Source organism: Pezoporus occidentalis, unplaced genomic scaffold, assembly GCF_034315485.1.
Source record: "Pezoporus occidentalis ecotype Australia unplaced genomic scaffold, CSIRO_AGI_Poc_V1 ctg39, whole genome shotgun sequence".
NCBI lineage: Eukaryota > Metazoa > Chordata > Aves > Psittaciformes > Psittacidae > Pezoporus > Pezoporus occidentalis.
This window is the reverse complement of record NW_026915713.1, coordinates 710,993-729,878: the sequence shown is the minus strand read 5'-3', so window position 1 is coordinate 729,878 and position 18,886 is coordinate 710,993. Positions and strand designations below refer to the sequence as shown.

The 18,886-nt window shown below is 38.8% G+C and overlaps 1 protein-coding gene across 13 annotated transcripts in view; it reads right to left on the bottom strand.

Annotated features, from left to right (window-relative positions):
- PTPRK (protein tyrosine phosphatase receptor type K) overlaps positions 1–18,886 on the bottom strand; it is a 396,766-nt gene that overhangs the window by 150,686 nt on the left and 227,194 nt on the right. For all 13 annotated transcript variants that reach the window (XM_062632339.1, XM_062632343.1, XM_062632342.1 and 10 more), the window contains exon 7: positions 18,388–18,681. In XM_062632339.1, the coding sequence (XP_062488323.1) occupies positions 18,388–18,681 (294 nt within the window). The remainder of the gene's footprint in view (positions 1–18,387; positions 18,682–18,886) is intronic.

Genomic DNA, 18,886 nt, shown 5'->3' with positions numbered 1-18,886 from the left:
TAAAAATCAAGTAGCAGAGAGAATGCTACCAGCAATTAATTTTGAGCATGGCTTGCATTATCATTTCAAGGTCAGGTTTCACTGCCCATGCCTCAGTGGGAGCTTGGTTTTGAGGAGATCACTAAACACCACTCGCAGGGGAAACATCATTAAACGTGTGGTTGGAAAACTGAAATTACTTGCAAAAGCAACAACCGAAAAACTGCTAGCCTGACTCGACCTATTTACCCTTCAGACAGAAGCAGGTAGGTGCCTTTCAGTAAGCTTTCACAAGCCACTAGACACCACCAATGGAATGCCTGACTCTACCCTTAATAACAGTTTGACCATCTGACCACAGATCCAAAGACTGGTTCACTCCTGACAATGTCAGATGGGAACACAAAAGAAGTGACCAATACTTCTGGGAAAGATTAAAAGCAGAACACTTAGAAGGCAAATTATTGCACTAATGGGGATGAGGGGGAAGAGAAAGCACAAGCAGTTTTGGTCCCAGCAGAGGTCAGCAGTGATCTTGACACAAGGAAATCCCATCTCTGATAGCAATGACTGGGATATCCAAACACTCACTCATGCCACAAGCATAATTTTCTATAGCAGTTCTTTTAGGTCTTCTCCAAAATCCTCTCCACAGACTTAAAAATGATGAAATAAAAAAAAAAATAAAAATAAAAAGGTAAGTTCTTTCCCTCCCCATCTTTAACTTTCAAACTGCATTTATTTATAAACTAGAAATCTAGATGATGATTTTTTTTTTGTTTATTTTTGTTCATAATGTAATCCTCTGACACAACTGTTAAGAATAAGTAGTTCATTCTCTCACCTTATCCTCTCCTTACGATGTAGGGGTATCTAAAGAGTAAGGTGAATTCAGGTTGCTGGTGTAATTTATGTACTCCTCTCCCATAACCGATTGAGACCAAGATGTGACTATGATGCCGCGATGACAATATGGAAAAATGCACTGAAAATAAGCGGCCATTTCTTTGCAAATGATAACTGGCAGGAACATTGATCTTTGTCTATTTTTCCAAATTCCTAAAATACTGCAGGTATGGATTTTTTTTTTCCCCTTCAAATCTATCATAATACACTGGGGAGAAAAAATAGTTCTAACTATCTGACTAGTTATTAAATATATTATAACGTACAGAATAATGTTTCGGTAAGCTGAAACATTTTCTTTACAAAGCTATCAGAATATTTTTCTTGAAATTGGCATATATATCTCCACACATTTCTGTGTTTGTGTGCATATACATGGTTTTAAATCTCAAAACAAAGATTTCTCTATTTCATTCACATTTTTTTTGAAGAAAACATTGCCACCAACACCTATGAATGGTGATAGACATTTGCAAGCAATTGCTGGAAGCAAGTTTTCAGTTCAACACCAATGAAGTCGAAACAAAGCTAGATCTTTTTCATGTCCTTGAATGCAGCAGAGAACATTGGTCTGCTTTTTTTTTTCTTTATTTAATTTATAAACAGCTAAGCAAGAAACACGTATTTCACCATGACTCCGTCAGGAACTGTTCATGTTGGTTCTTCCCTTTACGCCTCAGACAACTTCCATACAAAAGGCAGATGAGAAAACATACTACTCCTCACTGCCACATGGTGTTTCCTGACCTCAGCTTTCAAAGATGAGCTGCTCCTTGTCTCCTCCTGCCATTCAGTTGCAGCAGTGAACTTCAGACTCTCAACAGCACAAGAGCAGCAAGGATTTGCAAGGACAGGCTAGTTCTCATGTCATGCACTGCTTTGATCTCTTCCCCAGCTTTCCCACACAGATGATCTTAGCTGCTAAATATTGGTCTCACCACCTTCATATCTTCTGGTCCCTTCAGCCCATGTGAGTCTGTACCCTATGCATCCCTCCCTGAAGGACCCTGGAAGCCAGGAGCTGCCTCCTCTGGTTAGTGACCTCATGGAGGAGGAAAACACTGCCTGAAAACATGAGCTGAACTATGTGGCAGAGAAGCAGCTGGGGGATGAAAGCTTCAGTTGCTATGCGATGACAAAGTCTATCAATTAGTTTATTCCTAAAAAAATCCAACATAGCAGTGAGCAGTTCAAGACCTCTCTTGCTCTCCCCTCCATTTTGTTTTTAAATATAGGATACATTTAATAGAAAATGCTGTCCTCTTCTATAAGGACTTCAGTTGATGCTGGCATAGAAGAGGATGGGGAAGAACTGTTCTGGTAAGCAAATGCTGGCCTCACCACTGCGGAGAGTTGCTCTGTCAGTGTGTAACTGTCAAGGCAGCAGAAGGATCCTTCAGACAAAGTGAAAGGCCTGAGGGCCAGCAGCTACAGAAGATGCAGTCTGTTAATTCTCAGCATACACACAGCAGTACCACCAACGATTTACAGATGCTCCAAGAACACTACAAAAAAAAAGCAAAAAAAAACAACCCCAAAAAAACCAAAGTAGGGAACAACCAGGTGGGGAATGACTTCTCAAGTCCAAAAGATAAAAAGTCACAGGGAAACAGACTTGGTCGTGTCTGGTCTGACATCCAAGACGACAATAGGATTGGGAAAGATATGCTGATGATAACAAAAATAATTCTGTAGCTTTCTTAGAGTTGGAAGGCTAGTTCTCCTAATACAATTTACCTTACGAAACAAAGGTGAAGCTTGCTACACAGAAAACTGCTACACATGCTTTAACTTAGCTAATAAACGTCAGTCAGAGTAATGCTCCAAAATGTGTAGACTCAAGCAATTTAAGCGTTTGCATGTTTTATGCATTTTAAGGCAGGTAATTCTCTTTTAAATGTCAAAACACATTTTTTATTAATTTTATTTTTATCTGCCAGATGAAACCTTCAAGTTAAAGAATTTCAAGGATATTCTTGTCTGTTATTTTTTATAGGAAATTATATGCACAAAAGCTATCTTACAGAAAGAGAGCAAAATGAAGTATCCAAAGTTAAGCAACACTATCTTTGAGATATCAGTAACAAATTTAATACAATTTCCTTATCCATATGCATTATCATATTATGTTTAACCACATGATTTTCCTTAAGGCAACATGGAAAGATCTATACAGAAAAGTATGTCAACTAAGGTAGGTGGCACAGGCTGAAAAAAGCAATAAATACAACTCTATAATTTTCTGGTATTCCTTGTATACAGTTTTAAAATAATCAAACTATATTGCAAAAAGGTGTATCAGAGAACACACATTAGTAACAGCTGTAGAAAAAAACAAGTGCAGCCATGTCGGTGTCTTAATGCATGAGCCCTCACACACATGTTGTACTTAGAAGTGCATAGTCAACTAGACGCTCATCAGAGAACACCCTGGGAGGTTTGCCTGGCCTGTTAAGCTTCTAATGCTTATCACAGTATTAGCTTCACAATCTATCATTTGATTCAGCACATGCTAGGGTAGTTTATTTATCAGTTTTCTAAACTCATGAAGTCCCACTACAGAAAAAGTGTCTCCAATTTGCTCAGCAATTCTGAAAAACAACCCAGTTATCCTAACTCTAACAAACTGATTTTGTGGTTGCAGCTAGAAAATCCTACACTACAGATTTAGAATGAAAAGAACAGAAACACAGGCATACTAAACACATTATGTTATTAGAAAATTACTGTGATTATGCATAAGATATTAATTTTAAAACCATTTACCTGTATCTGATTCAGGTCAAGTATTTTAAATTTTCAAATCCTTCAAACATGATAGTAGTGAGTTGTTCCACCACACCACAGGTTAAGAAAAAGCAGCAAGTTCCAGGATCGCACAGCCTGTTACTGGAGGATGTCTTTTGTTTCCCTTATTTTTATAGATGATAACTTAGTTTCTACTTACATATACAGAAATCTAACAGTTGCAACAGTAGTATGTAATAGTTCAGAATTAAAGCAAGTTTGCTATAAAATGTATTTCACCAGTATGCAGAATATCATAATGACAGTGAATATTGTGGTTCAAAGACAGGACTTGACTGACACAAACTGTGTAGAACTTCTTTACCAGCTATTGCAAAAATAAGTTCCCACCGACAGGCGAAAAACAAAAAAAAAACAACACACAAAATTCTATTCTGCCATAAACCCCAGCATACACACACACTGCTGGAAAGGCAGCAGAAAAAGAACGATCGACTCTCTCCAAGCTTTTATGGCAACAGTACAAGGCTAACAGGCTACTTGGTTCAGCCTGGAGAATGGACTCACAAGAGGAGGCAGTCTGAGGTACAGCTTGAGGTTTCACAGGCTTCCTAACCAACAACTTACAGGCTACCAGAAACAAAGCCTCACTCTTCTAGCATATTCCAGGCACCTCTGCAGCCAGCTTCAAAGGAAACTGGATAACTATTTCCCCATTTCAGTCAGTATACAAAGCCCATTCACTATATATTAGCTGAGCTCCAGCAGAGAAACAACTTGACAAGTCAGAAGCTGAAGCAATATGTGTCAAGAGATTGAATTCCACTTTTATATTAGTACAGAAAAAGACAGTGCATGATTATTGCTTGGAGCATGTGGTTGTTTAGGGGATAATGCTAGCACCTTAACACTGAGAAGTAATGGAAATTGTCTGTCTTGTTCTCATTCATTCTGAGACAGTCACTTGTGATATGTCTTGTTACACTGCCAGGTCATTTCTCTCTTCAGGCTCCTTAAATATCACCTGTCCAAGTTGACAATACATCTCTCCAATGATGACATTATGCTTTGTCCCTTGCTAAATAGCTAGACACTCACTTTACCAAGGATGAAAAGTTACACTTTACTTGCAGAAATTAAAACATTACAGGCTGGCCACTATGTTAGAGCTTTGCTTCCCAACGCTGCCCATCTGCAAGGACGCTCAGCCCCCAACCATCACGGCATCTTACTCTGCAGCAGCCCAGGCTCCTGTCACCCTTTATGTTCTTGTTTCTCATAGATACAAATTACTCCTAACATGCTAAATTCAGAAAGATGGATTCTATTAATAAAATTTCAAACAAACAAAAAAAGCATGCGCAATGACTTCGATGTTCTTTTAAATGCCACAACATCCACTGAAACTCTATTACAGAAGTTGCACTGCTTTGAGTCCCCATTTTCTCTCACCAGCAATTATTCCATGCAGAAAACAACTCAGTAAACCCCACCCTAAAAAGACCAGAGAAAATAGTTTCTTCATGAGCTGTCAATGCTATGTGATACTTAACCCCCACTACAAGTCCACACCAGCTGGAGTAAAGCATATGATGAAACACAAAAGGATGGTGAGAGTAATGGTAGGATATTTGAAACTAGATTTTTGCAACCCAAGGTTGAAAAAACTATATTGTAAAGGCTACAAGTTTTTTGTTGTTGATGTTCCTTACTATAATTGCTACAGCATCTGAAGGGGGCCTATAGGGATGCTGGGGAGGGACTCTTCATTAGGGATTGTAGTGATAGAAAAGGGGTAAAGGGCTAAAACTTAAACAGGGGAAGTGTAGATTGGATATAAGGAGGAAATTCTTTCCTGTTAGGGTGGTGAGGCACTGGAATGGGTTGCCCAGGGAGGTTGTGAATGCTCCATCGCTGGCAGTGTTCAAGACCAGGCTGGACGAGGCCTTGGGTGATATGGTTTAGTGTGAGGTGTCCCTGCCCATGGCAGGGGGGCTGGAACTAGATAATCTTAAGGTCCTTTCCAACCCTAACTATTCTATGATTCTATATTTGTTTTCAGGCCTGAGTTACTGTCTAGACTGGCAGAAGGAAGCATGCCCATCATCCTGAGAGCTTTCCACGGAACTACTAAGGCAGGATGCCTGCTCTCCATAGGCTAGATAAAGCCACACATGGGCACATGTTTGTTCACTGAGAAAACATGTAAATTATCTAGGAGATCAATTTTAGGGAAACAGCATCTGTAATGGAAGTTATCTGATATTTTCTAATTTAAGTCTGTCCACAAGGCAGACTTTCAGAGTGAGCTGAAAGAGTGCAGCTTCCACAGAATCTGCTCATCGTGAGGCACAGCAGCCCAGCTGAAGCCTCACCTATTGGAACTCTATAGAATACCTATTTCCAAGAGATCTTTAAGACACACAGAGTCATCACAGAAATCGCTGTACAGATTCAGAATTCCCACTTTAGACTTGCAAATCCTTTCTTAAACATGGAGACAGAAAGCTGGTTTGTGAAGGCAATATTGACGAGCGGTAGCACTTTTTTTTCCACTGTTGAAATCAGATCAGATTAACATGGGGGAAAAGAGGCAAGTTTGTGAACTGACTTTATTTAAAGCACACAGCAACTAGTAAATTCAGGACTAAATAATTCACAGTAAGAAATAAAGATCATGGTTATACATGTTTGTTGAATTCTATACAACATTACTGCTGTATGTATTTTTTTCCTCATTGTATATTTATATGTATAAAGCATAGGTATATGCTCTGAATATGTCCAACACTAAAGTGACAATGAAAAATGCCTACCATGTTAATTTTCTTTCAAATATGTGTTCACCACCTTTCCAATTACCAGTAGGCAAGATAAATCATATCTATGAAACTTTTTACTTGTTTCTCTTCTGTATAGGCTGTCGTGGTTTAATCCCAGCTGACAACTAAATACCATGCAGCCACTCACTCACTACCGCCCCAACCCAGTGGGATGAGGAGAACTGGAAAATATAAACCCCACCAGCTGAGATAAGAACAGTTTAATAATTGAAATAAAGTAAAATATATTATCATCATTGTAATGAAAAGGGAGATAATAAAAAGAGAGAGAGGGATAAAACTCAAGAAACCCAAGTGATGCACAATACATTTGCTCACCACCTGCTGATTGATACCCAGCCTGACGCACACAGCTATCGGACCCTTCTGGGTGACTTCCCACATAGTATATACTGGGTGTGACATGCTTCTAAGTTTTAAATTGTGTTTCATGGCTGAAGGGAAGGAACAGATGGGGTTAGAGGGTAGGTACTGTTGTTTTTAAAAAAAACACAAAAAGCTGAGCAACAGCAAAAGTAAACTTGGTAATGGCGACCTAAGAAGTCTTAGAGGTGAAGTGGCACACACACGCAAAAAAAGGAACGTGTTCAAGTAGCATGATCTTTAATCATGGCTATTCAGAGAATAAGAGGCAAGTGCTAAGACAGCCATAAAAAAAAATTAAGTTCAGGAATAAATTGGTCTCCACTGATTTCTATGCAGTACGATTGCTGCACTCCCCCAACATTCCCCAGCCCAGTAAGCATCAAGTGAACAGCAAGAATAGACTCTGCAATGACAGACACAAAGAAATGTTGGTCACGCTAACATCTGAAAGCAGAGCAGTTGCTCTTTATTTTCAAGTGGGTGTGTGTGTCTGCCCACAGGACCGCAAAAAATTACATCAGTAAGAAAATTTGTCAGTCAATAAAAATTACTTCTCTAACATGATCTTCATAGTACTAAATTCTAATTACAAAGTACTTAGCTGTGGAAAGCATTCAGTCAGATAAAGCAAAGATCTCATTGCAGACAGCACAATAAGAGAAGTGTTAGCTCTGAAAATAAAATAAATTTTAAAAAGTCACGAGGTAAATGAACATGAGAGAAAACACGCACATTAACCCTGTTTTCCAAATGGCATCGAGATGCGAAGTGAACTGATCTGTCAAGGTGATAAAACAGCCACAAACAAAGCATTTTCTTGAACTGCAGTTCAGCGCTGTCTTTGAATGTCACTACTTTAAGGAAGTGTGGTGCAACTGAACTAGTTTGCTTATTTGTAATCATCTAAGCAGCTACAAGTTGTAAACTGTAAATGCAGCACATTCTATTCCCAGTAGGTGTCCGCGCTCTGACATTTCAGCCTAATTGGTAGAGTTCATTTTGCAGACAAAAGAAGGTATGCTGTCAAATATATTTTCACCAGTCCCTCACATCGAGCATAATTCTCTAAAATAAAGCTAATAAACTGCAAAATGTGTGCTTATGGTACTCTTAGTATTTGAAATGTTTAATTATCTGGATGATAATTAAACATGTTGCCATTTCCAAGAGTAATGAAATAGCATTCAGCAATTAATGACCTGGGGGGAGGAAAAAAGGCATAAAATGAAATAGTTTTAAAAGGTAAAACACCATACAAATGAAATGATAGGCTGATTATGCAGTGTCATTGGAGATGTGAAACCAGGAAAATAAGTTTCAACAACATGAGAAATCATTGTCTAAATCACATCTGCATCTCTAAAAACAGTATTAACTCTGGACATCTTAACAACAAGATTTTGCTTTCAGATTTTAAGTTTCTGCCATGACTCTTTTATTTTTGTTTCCTAAATCCAACAACAATATATTCCACAACACCATCCTTTTAATTCTATAGAACAGAATGCTACACAGATTTGGGGAGACAGGGATAAAGGGCTTAGAGGTCAGAATGAAAATAATTTGATAAGCAATTTCGAATATGCACCTTCAAAAGCTTTAAAACATTCTCTAATACTAAGGAAAGAGTAAGAAATTTTGCTCTGATTTATACAGCCATGAACTACAGAAGCACTTTTCATTCCAGTGCCCAAGTGACAGCCCTAATGGTCGGTGTTCCCCGCAGAGTGTCAGCTCCACATAGGGTCAGCCCATGCCTAGGGCCGGAGCCCCTCCTTTTCCCACTCTGTATGGACTATAATATAATATAATATAATATGGACTATTTTGTTTTTATTATACTGCAGCTGGCCTATCTGAAACGCAGATTAGCATCGCGCAATTCAAACCACTGTAAATTAGTAACCCAGTTCTTTCTGGAAGTGTTTTTTCCTATCACTTTCACAATATTTTGCAATTTGCCAGCTTTATCATAGTTACGTTTTCTTTATAAATTACGTGGAACTGTTCCTGATAGGACTCAAACAGAAATGTTTATTTAATTAATTAATAAGAACGGGTTTAGATATATCAGCCAGTTCTTTTGCATTTGAGTTGATTTTATTCTTGTTTCTTAATCAAAATGTTTTATATCAAATTAAATGCATTAGAGAAGAACAATATTGCCTTTATTAACAAAATACATAATCTGATTTTTAAAAATCAAGTTACTCTGACAAGATCAGTATTCCATAAACCTGTTGACTGTCTTTAATTGCATTACTTTCTTAATTTTTCATTAATCAGCCCTTGTATTGGCTGTTCCATTATTCTGTTTAGAATTAAAGTCAAGATGATGAGCTTTTAATTAATTGGTTGATTTTGATACTCCATGTCAGTATTTTGAATGTTTGTTATTTAAGTCATGTGGAACAGATTTTTTTTTCTATTTTTTAAACAGCAAACAAAACCACATTAACAGTAAGAGTCTTGACAAGACATTTTAGGATTTTTGACCTACTGATTACCTGAGGTGCAATTTGACATCAGCTGCCACTTAATATGCTCCTCAATTTATTGTTATAATGGAAGCTATTTCATTAGCCTACCATACAAAAGCATCACCTGGAACATTCCCCATCTCAGCACCAGCAGGAGGATTTACTGAGAAATAAAATGAAGAAAGTGAAATTCACACAGTTCTGCCTCACACAGTCTAGGTTCAAATTAGGGGGAGAGAATTAAGCTGCCGATTTTTAAAATGAAACAATACTGAGAAAACAAAAATCAAACAAGAATTAAACAAAAAACAAAGATTCATGTAGCAGAATAAAGCCCAAAGAACCAATGCCAGTGAGAACAGGAAAACCTGTCCTAAGATTGGGGGGGGGGGGCGGGGATGTTAATCTCAACTTTATCCCAATCTCACAGCAGCATGAATAACATGACATTTCCCTGTAATGGCTTTGGAGGAGAAAGACATGTGGAGGAAAAAGAATAATGAATGCATTTGGGAAATCTCATCAGTACCCATCCCCTCAGCACAGGCTGCTGGTACTGCTTTCCTCTTCCACATCACCAGTCATGCTTCTCACACAGCCCTCCCTCCCTACTCCATGCTACTCCAACAATAGTGCCAAAACAATAGCAAAAAATTAGTGTGCTTCCAAAACAGCACATCCACGTCCTGCAATGACCCAAGTAACTTTCAAAACCTGACTAAAATTTTCCCTGCTTAATTTTTAATAGTGATAAATGAAAGTACAATAAATAAAAGCCAGTCTTATAGAAGTATGTTTTATTTCTGTACTTACCATTTCCCATACACTATGAAAGTGATATTACGCTACTGAACAGTTGAGAGGCCTTAATTATGAAAGCAAACTAAAGTATGAAGCACACTAATGAATTATACAAAAAACTATTTATTGCAGCTAAAATTAAAAATAGAAGTTGCAGTTGAAAAATTATCTCCAGTCTTCTGAAAGGGTGAGATTTTCTCAACCTACAGTCGTGTTCTTTGGAAGTGAACACAGGCCAAAAATCTGTGTATATAAGTCCCCAGACTCTGGAGAAGGCATAATCAGGCTCTGAGCTATCTGGCCCAGGTGCACCCACAGCATTTTCAAGTGCTGCAATATGAATTATTGCCCATGTCCATTCTTTTACAGCTGGAATAGACTCCATGGATTAATGTACTACAATAAAGTTTCCTGTCATAGACAGTGCTCCTCTTGGAAGTGTGATCTATTGACTAGTTACATGCATTTTGCTTATATCACAGCGGTCTCAGTGCTTTGGTGTGCTCTGCCCTGGGAAAAGCTGCTCAACAAGCTTAGGTGAGACAGGAGATGGAGGGGTCGCTTGAAAGACAGGGGGGCTCTGAGTGGTGTTGGCAGCTGCTTCTTTTCCTCGCCCAGTCTCTGGCACACAGATGAAGTGATATCCTGACCTAATGTCTTTTACCAGAAAGACAGCTACCATCTTTGATTCAAGGACTTCCCTCAGTTTCATGGACTTTGCACTGAAGGCCTGACTGACCAGCATTTAGGTGCCAGTGACCATAACCACATCTTGCTGTAGGAAACTTGTCCCTCCCTGCCCACAGGTAAAGACTTCAGAAAGAAGGCAAAGGAAGACGTGCACACAACAGAGGCTTTACGAAGTGGGCAGCCATGCTAGAGAAATGATCTAGGTCTGCTACCTTAACTTTCAATGATTTAGAGCAGTGTGATTTACTGCTGAGTTCATCACTGTACAATAAAGAACTAGCCTTGAACAAAGCTTATCCCCAAAAAGAAGCACAAGAGAATTCAGGAAATCCACGTCTCATTGTATAACACAGCACTTGTATAAAACAGCACTTGCAATGTCACAGGACGAAAGTTTCCAGTTAGTGCAGAGGCAGCTTGCAGCTGCAAATACAAAAAAAAAAAAAATTATACTAAGCAAGGCTGAATATAGTGAACAAAAAAAAAAGTTGAAAACTAATTTAGTGGAGGTCAGTGTCTGAAATTGCAGTTTACTGCCAATTCAACTGACTCATCTGCATTGTGCTGCTTTGAAAAAGAGGATACCAGGCTTAATTTACACAATCTGACAAGAACTTGGCTTAGAAGTCTTCCTGGTCTCCTGCTAGGTGAGTCAGCTGCGCTACGGTCCTTTCTTATGGATATAAGCATCATTAGGATTCTATATGTGGTATGGGTATCTGAACAGTGGCAAGCAGCGCAATAAGCAGAATATGGTTGTGTGTGCCAGCCTTTAGTCCAAATCGGATAGCTCTTCTACAGGATGCTTTCTCAATAACAACTCTGGTATTCAGCCCTAAAGGGAATAGGATGAAGTTCATTAGTCCAGACTTTCTCCATTGTTTAAATACCTTTTCTATTTTTCTTTTTTCATATCGTAGCCAACTAGTAAACCTATACGGAACAAGAGACTGGTGCATTTGGTATCTGATAGTGAGATCTTAAATGTTTCCAATTACTACTTGGCAAAAAGCCCAGAAACAGTCATGAATGCCAAATACATTTGTAAAAACAACAGCAACTTATAAATACTGGCATAATGTGGGCTTTTCTGCAATGGCAAATGTAAAATAATTTTTAAAAGTACCACATTCATTTAGTTTTAAGTCGTTCATTTTTAGTTTATTCTAAGAAAGTGTTTAACTTGTAAACAAGAAGACCATGAGTAGTAAAAACATGTAATTTAAGCACTTAAAATGTATTTAAGCTCTTCGTCTCTAATGATATCTACTTGGAGGAGTAGCCTTCTATGAGCAAGTAACTAGGTGGATGGATGATGGTAGAGCGGTAGATGTGGTTTTTCTTGATTCCAGTAAGGCATTTGATACTGTCTCCCGCAGCATCCTCATAGATAAGCTAAGGAAGTTTGGGCTTGATGATCAGGTGGTGAGGTGGATCAAGAACTGGTTGGAAGGAAGAAGGCAGAGAGTTGTGGTCAATGGGGCAGAATCTAGCTGGAGGTCTGTGACTAGTGGAGTCCCTCAGGGGTCGGTGCTGGGACCAGTGCTGTTTAATATTTTCATCAACGACCTGGATGAGGGAACTGAATGTACCCTCAGCAAGTTTGCTGATGATACTAAACTGGGAGGAGTGGCTGACACACCAGAGGGCTGTGTTGCCATTCAGCGAGACCTGGACAGGCTGGAGAGTTGGGCGGAGAGAAACTTGATGGAATTCAACAAGGGGAGGTGTAGAGTCTTGCATCTGGGGAAGAACAACCCCATGTACCAGTACAGGTTGGGGGCTGACCTACTGGACAGTAGTGAAGGGGAAAGGGACCTGGGGGTCCTGGTGGATAGGAGGATGACCATGACCCAGCAATGTGCCCTTGGGGCCAAGAAGGCCAATGGCATCCTGGGGTGCATTAGAAAGGTGTGGTTAGTAGGTCAAGAGAGGTTCTCCTCCCCCTCTACTCTGCCTTGGTGAGGCCGCATCTGGAATATTGTGTCCAGTTCTGGGCCCCTCAGTTCAAGAAGGACAGGGAATTGCTTGAAAGAGTAAAGTGCAGAGCCACAAAGATGATTAAGGGAGTGGAACATCTCCCTTATGAGGAGAGGCTGAGGGAGCTGGGACTCTTTAGCTTGGAGAAGAGGAGACTGAGGGGTGACCTCATCAATGATTACAAATATGTAAAGGGTGAGTGTCAGGATGATGGAGCTAGGTTTTTTTCAGTGATGTCCAGTGATAGGACAAGGGGCAATGGGTGTAAACTGGAGCACAGGAGGTTCCATGTGAACATCAGGAAGAATTTCTTTACTGTGAGAATGACAGAGCACTGGAACAGGTTGCGCAGGGGGGTTGTGGAGTCTCCTACATTGGAGATATTCAAGGCCTGCCTGGACAAGTTCCTGTGTGATGTACTCTAGGCTACCCTGCTCTTGCAGGAGGGTTGGACTAGATGATGTTTTGAGGTCCCTTCCAACCCTTAGGATTCTGTGATTCTGTGAGGAGAAAAAAGGGTAAAGATTCTATTTGTAACATTAAGATAACTATTTTGCCATAAAGGTAAATATTTTCTCTCTGTCCACTTTAAAAAAAAAATATTGAAAATTACACATATATCTCTATTCTTATTACTATTTATTAACTATTTAAATAATGATTTCAGATTCACTACTGCAAGAGACACAAAGAGCACAGCTTATCCATTCAGTGTCATATTTTCCAGAACCTTCCTGTGACATTGACTGTACCCAATTTCACAAGCCCCTTGCCTCACATACCAACATCCTAAATTCTCACGTACAGCACACAGCAAAGCCTATAAATCCACTTCTCCACCTTGAACTCCTCACCTTCACTCTTCAAGTGTAAAAGGCAAACACCAATGAAAGAAGCACTATACGCCTCCCTCATTGGCACACCCAGATTCTATACTGCACCATACCTTTCACTCCAGTCATTTTAAAAATCACTTCAATTTTTATGTAACCAGAACAACATTTTAGTTCTCCAGATGGGCATGCAAAGTCACTTTCTCAATGGCAACATTGCCAGGGTCCCTTTGTTAAAAATCTCAAGAAAATGAAAACCCAAAACCCAACCTTAAGCTTGCTTTTCTTTTTCAATGTTTCTCCATGTTTTGTCTTCCTTTTTTTTTGTCCTTTGTTTTGCTAGAGATGAATTCAGCAGTATCCTGTATTCTGTGTATATTGTTTTAAAAATTAATAAACATGCAAATTGTAAACAAACATTCTGTAGTTGAAAAAGGCAGGCAGAAAGCTGCTGAGCTCCCAGGCCTTCAACTGCAGGCAATCACATGCCAGCACTGCACCACACCGCTGAAACAGCATCTTTGCTATAATGCCTTGAGGCTGGCTGTTACTGTTAGGTCTCTGAGACAGATAACGATTTTGAACAAATTAATATTATTGTTATTAACAATAATAACAATAATAATAACAGTAATCTTAAAACCAATAAATATCGTTCTGTTCTCAGCTTTGGAAAAGCTATAAATCTTCCCCTCCTCCTTACTCATTATCAAAACCAAATAATACAAGCAGAAGTTTCCTAAAATCAAGTCATTTTGAATAAAATTAAAACCACATAGGACTCTTTCTTCAACTGCTCCATAATTCTCCAGGTTTTACTGAAGAAAAAAAAAAAAAAGAAAAAAAATCACATCCTTGCACTCAACTTCTGTAAAGCAGGAGCAAGTAATTCCACTGTGTACATATATTAAGCTCTGGACAGGCTGAACTATTGACCTCCTTTGGCACTAAAATATCAGTTAATCATAAAACTGAGCTGTAAGCTGTTACTCAGAAGCAGAAGCCAATATAAGAAAATAACTTCTAACTTACAGTTGATAAAGCAGGCTAAGTGGACAATTTTATATTACCACATATTTTCTATACTCCCCACACAATCTTCAGTCTCAGAAGATGTGCTCAGAAGAACAACACACTCCAAAGCTACAGAAGCAGCCATAAGGAGTACTTCTGATTAAACTCCTACCTTCTGCCTTTCATTTTGGTTTTAAAGTCCTTGAGAAGTCAATAATTTGAGCAATGACACCAGGCAAGAGTGTAGTCATACTGAAATAAAGCCCAGGTGTCCCATGAGGACTGATGGGGAGGAAGGAGCTTTCAGCATCAGCAGCTTGAAATTATTTATATTTAACCACACACAGGCAGACAGACCATGCTACACTCAGCACCAACTGCACTTGTGCTTAGAAATGGAAATACAAAGCATACATCTGGCTATTAAGGAGAATTATATCAGAATATAATGTTTTGCTTCACATGCATTAGTCTTTTAGTCTTAAAATTACTTAAAAGCTGCTTAAAAACACTCAGTGGTTTCATATAGTTGACTGCTGAGCACTACCTTTAATTGCAGACTGGTAAAACAACACACAAGTTTTCTAGCAAATGCTGTAACTCAGCTTCAGCGCAGGACACCTTACCTGGGAAATGCCAGGTACACAATTAGACTGCCAGAGGACTTTTGACTAGTGAAAGAATTATCTCTTCATTAGAAAGCAACTTCGTTTTGTGTTAGTGGAAACATTTACTAAAAGAGTCACCAGACACTGGTTTTGCTAAGAGGAAGACAGAAAATGATCTAAACACTTAATAATAAAAGCGCATGTCTGATACCAAGATAAGAACAATCATTGCTCAAATCATTCAGAAGTAGGATATATCTCCAGCAAAGCACAGGCCAACTGATCAATAATATGTTATTAAGAAATGTCATGAAATTATAAATACTGAATGAGTTATGGAAAAAAATCATTTTGAATCTTCATTTGAAAACAATGCTAATATTTGTTTAGATATTAAACAAAGAGCAGAATGCCAAGCTATTCTTATTGATGTATCAGTGAGTTTGCTACCGCTGCTACTTGGAATGTAAACATTAAAAAACTCATCAGATCAATGTTCATTAATGTGTGGGTTTTAATCTGTATGAAGTGCAGTCAAACTTCAAGCTGAAAATTCATTTATTTCCCACCATTCCTTTTGACACTGAGCAGATAATCAATTATAACTTGTTTCAGAACTTGAACTAATACGCACAAAACTCATGGAAAGACAAAATTGACAAAGAGCATTGACACAAAAGAGTGTCTGTCTGAAAAATAAGTGATCTTGTCAGAAACAAGAATTAGGAATAATTGAAGAATCTCCAGAAAGAAGATATTGCTGCAGAGATGTCATCTAATATAGCACAGTAAATCACCTGCCAGTCACTCGTACAATACCAGCCACAGCAGAGACTGCAGGGTGAGCTATTCTATTATTATCTTCATCTTTTCTTATAAATCTTCTCTTCAGAAGAAACTAATTTTTATGTACATAGTTTGCCTTTTACGAGCAAACTATAAATAAAAAAATATATAAAAACATATATACATTCATACTGACTTTGGCTTGCAGTTACCTTACAGAAACCCTGGGATAACACTGTGGAAAAGAATCTGCCTTCATTTTCCAGACAGGTGAGGAGGCAGCAGGGCAACTTGGTGCTCAACCTAGTGCCTTCCCTGACTCATCACTGGTGCTGAGCACAATCCTTTGGTCTCCACAAAGTCTTGCTGACTCACCTTTTTCTAATTGAAATTGGTTAATAGTAACATTTATTTGCCTTTGCTTTCATGGAATAAGAAGAACCAGTCTTGCTGCAAGATAAGCATCTCAAAATTTTATTATTGTTAAAATAATGCTGGTCTGGAAGTTCAGATTTGTCAAGTGTTTTTTTGATCTGGTTCACTTCATAGTGGATTAAATTAAGTTGAAAATTTGTCTCAAGCCAGACCAGATTTTGGCACCTTACATGTGAGGATCAGGTTAAAAACAAACATAAAATCATACCCACCATAACTTTGTTTCCCCTAAGTGGCTTCTAAAACTACATCACATAAATCACAACTTCCTTTCTTTTCTTTTCCCAATCAAAAAGCTTTCATTTGTCACAGCCTGGGTAAATTAAATTATATTTTTCCAAGGACTGGGAAAAAGAACCTGAACATTTGGGTTTTGTTAGTCTGAGCTCAGCCTTTTTAAAACAGAAGCTGTTTTCAAGTTTCTGCTTTCTCAGTACAATGCCTAAACCAATTCAGTAGAATAAAGCAATATTTTAACTTAGATCAGAACAACTGCCATCTTAACTGAGATGGACACATGGACTTTTTTACTTCACAGGAAGGACAGACTAAATTATAAATAAGATCAAAAATTCCAAAAAACACCTTCAGTTTAGTCTTGATCCAGCTGTGTCTCAGCTTCTGACAGTATTACACCCGATTTCAAAAAAGACTGCCTAGTACTGAGATTCACACCTACTGACCCAGTTCGCATGTTCTGACGCAAACCCTGACCCTATTCCTTGAGTAAACAAAATGAGTGGTCATCCATGCTTAGATGAGAACTTGAACAGTTGTCCTACTGAGGTCTGTCACGAAGTTGGGAGAAAATACTTGATTTATATTTGTTTTATATATGCGCACATACACATGATACATGGAAATCTGCAACTGCAGCTCTTCTTATTACTTTAATGCAGCTTTGACTAGATTGTTATTAGCACTCTTTCCTAAATCCAGTTATAGTGCAAATTTTAAGATACTGTCAGGCCCTGAAAATTGTGAGTGGGGGGGGGGGGGGGGGGGGGGGTGTCAAAAAAAAACCAACACCCACAATTTAATTTCTGCTTATTTGCCTCCCAGTCTGATGTTCAAATCTACATTTATTTTTCCCCCTGCAAGTAGAAGATGTAGGTATTACCTTTCTTCTTATGAAAGCTGATATTAAAATAACTTCCTATAGTTTTAGAAGGAACAGCATACAACACAAATTGGAAGAGCTTAACCTTCTATAGGCCACGCAGGGGCACTCCAAAAAACGTAGGAGGCAGCAGGATTTAGCAGGACATGATTGCAATGATGATAGTCAAAATGGAGAAAAACGCCTACTCACATTTACAATTGTATTTTAGGAGTTAGAGCATTTTGTAGTTGTATTTTAGTTCTTTGAGATCCTGTCAGGCCATGCATATCCTCTTGGAAAATGAAAAATTACTCAGAAGTACACTACATTTATTTTTTTTTGTTAATAAAATTCTATTTCTTAAACAGATGTCTTTTCTCCCATGCAAGTTCCTTTATGTGCAAGTTTACTTAAAATGTAAGTGGAAATATCCATACATATTCATATTTTCACTGAAAAAAACCTATATTTTCATTGGGTGAAAAAAACAGATTCATTGTGAAAAAAACCAGATTGTTTGTCCATTCCTAGCAGGATGAGGTCTCCTTCCTTGCATGAGAAGAATAAAAATATTTTCTTAGCTTTCTAACATCCCACTTCTTAATCTATCCTCCCAGGCTTAGCTAGCAGCAACCTAGACAGTGACCAGGCAAAGGAGGGGACAGAGCAAATCCTTACTGATGCAGAAACTTGTGGATCCCGGGGGTACCAAAAGAACCCATCAAGTTCTGCTACAGGTTGATTAAAGCCAACAAACCAATCAACTAGTTAAATCATCAGAGTTTTGTTTGTTTGTTTTTCCAAAGCAGCACTCACCAGCACATTTGGTCCTGGTGATGAGTGGTGGTCCCGGCTGCCCAGTCCCACCTTCTCCTGGTCTGGTGAGCAGGACCCGAATCTCATACTCGGTGTCGGGGTCCAGGTGCCACAGCTTGTAAGTTGGTGCATTGACAGCATGGGTTTCAGTCCAGGTCCCAGATGTCATTCGGTACTCCACTTCTTTCAGGATAATGGGTCCATCCCCAATGATTGAATTGGCATTCAGCTGAATGAGCAAGTATGTGGGCCCAACGCCCAGCAGCTGTGGGGGTGCAATCGGCCGAGGCGGCTCTGTAGGGAGATAAAAAAGCCGGTGATAAAACAAAAGCCGTAAAACCCATTAAGAAAAGGGCTCTTTCCACAGAAAGTTGTCATGTTTTGGTCAGCATCAATTTCAAAACTCAAAATCAAAATCAAACTGACATCAGTGAAGAACAGCTGAGGAGAATTTCCACAGCTGGAAGTGAATGGTGCACCACTGGCATCTGCACAATGC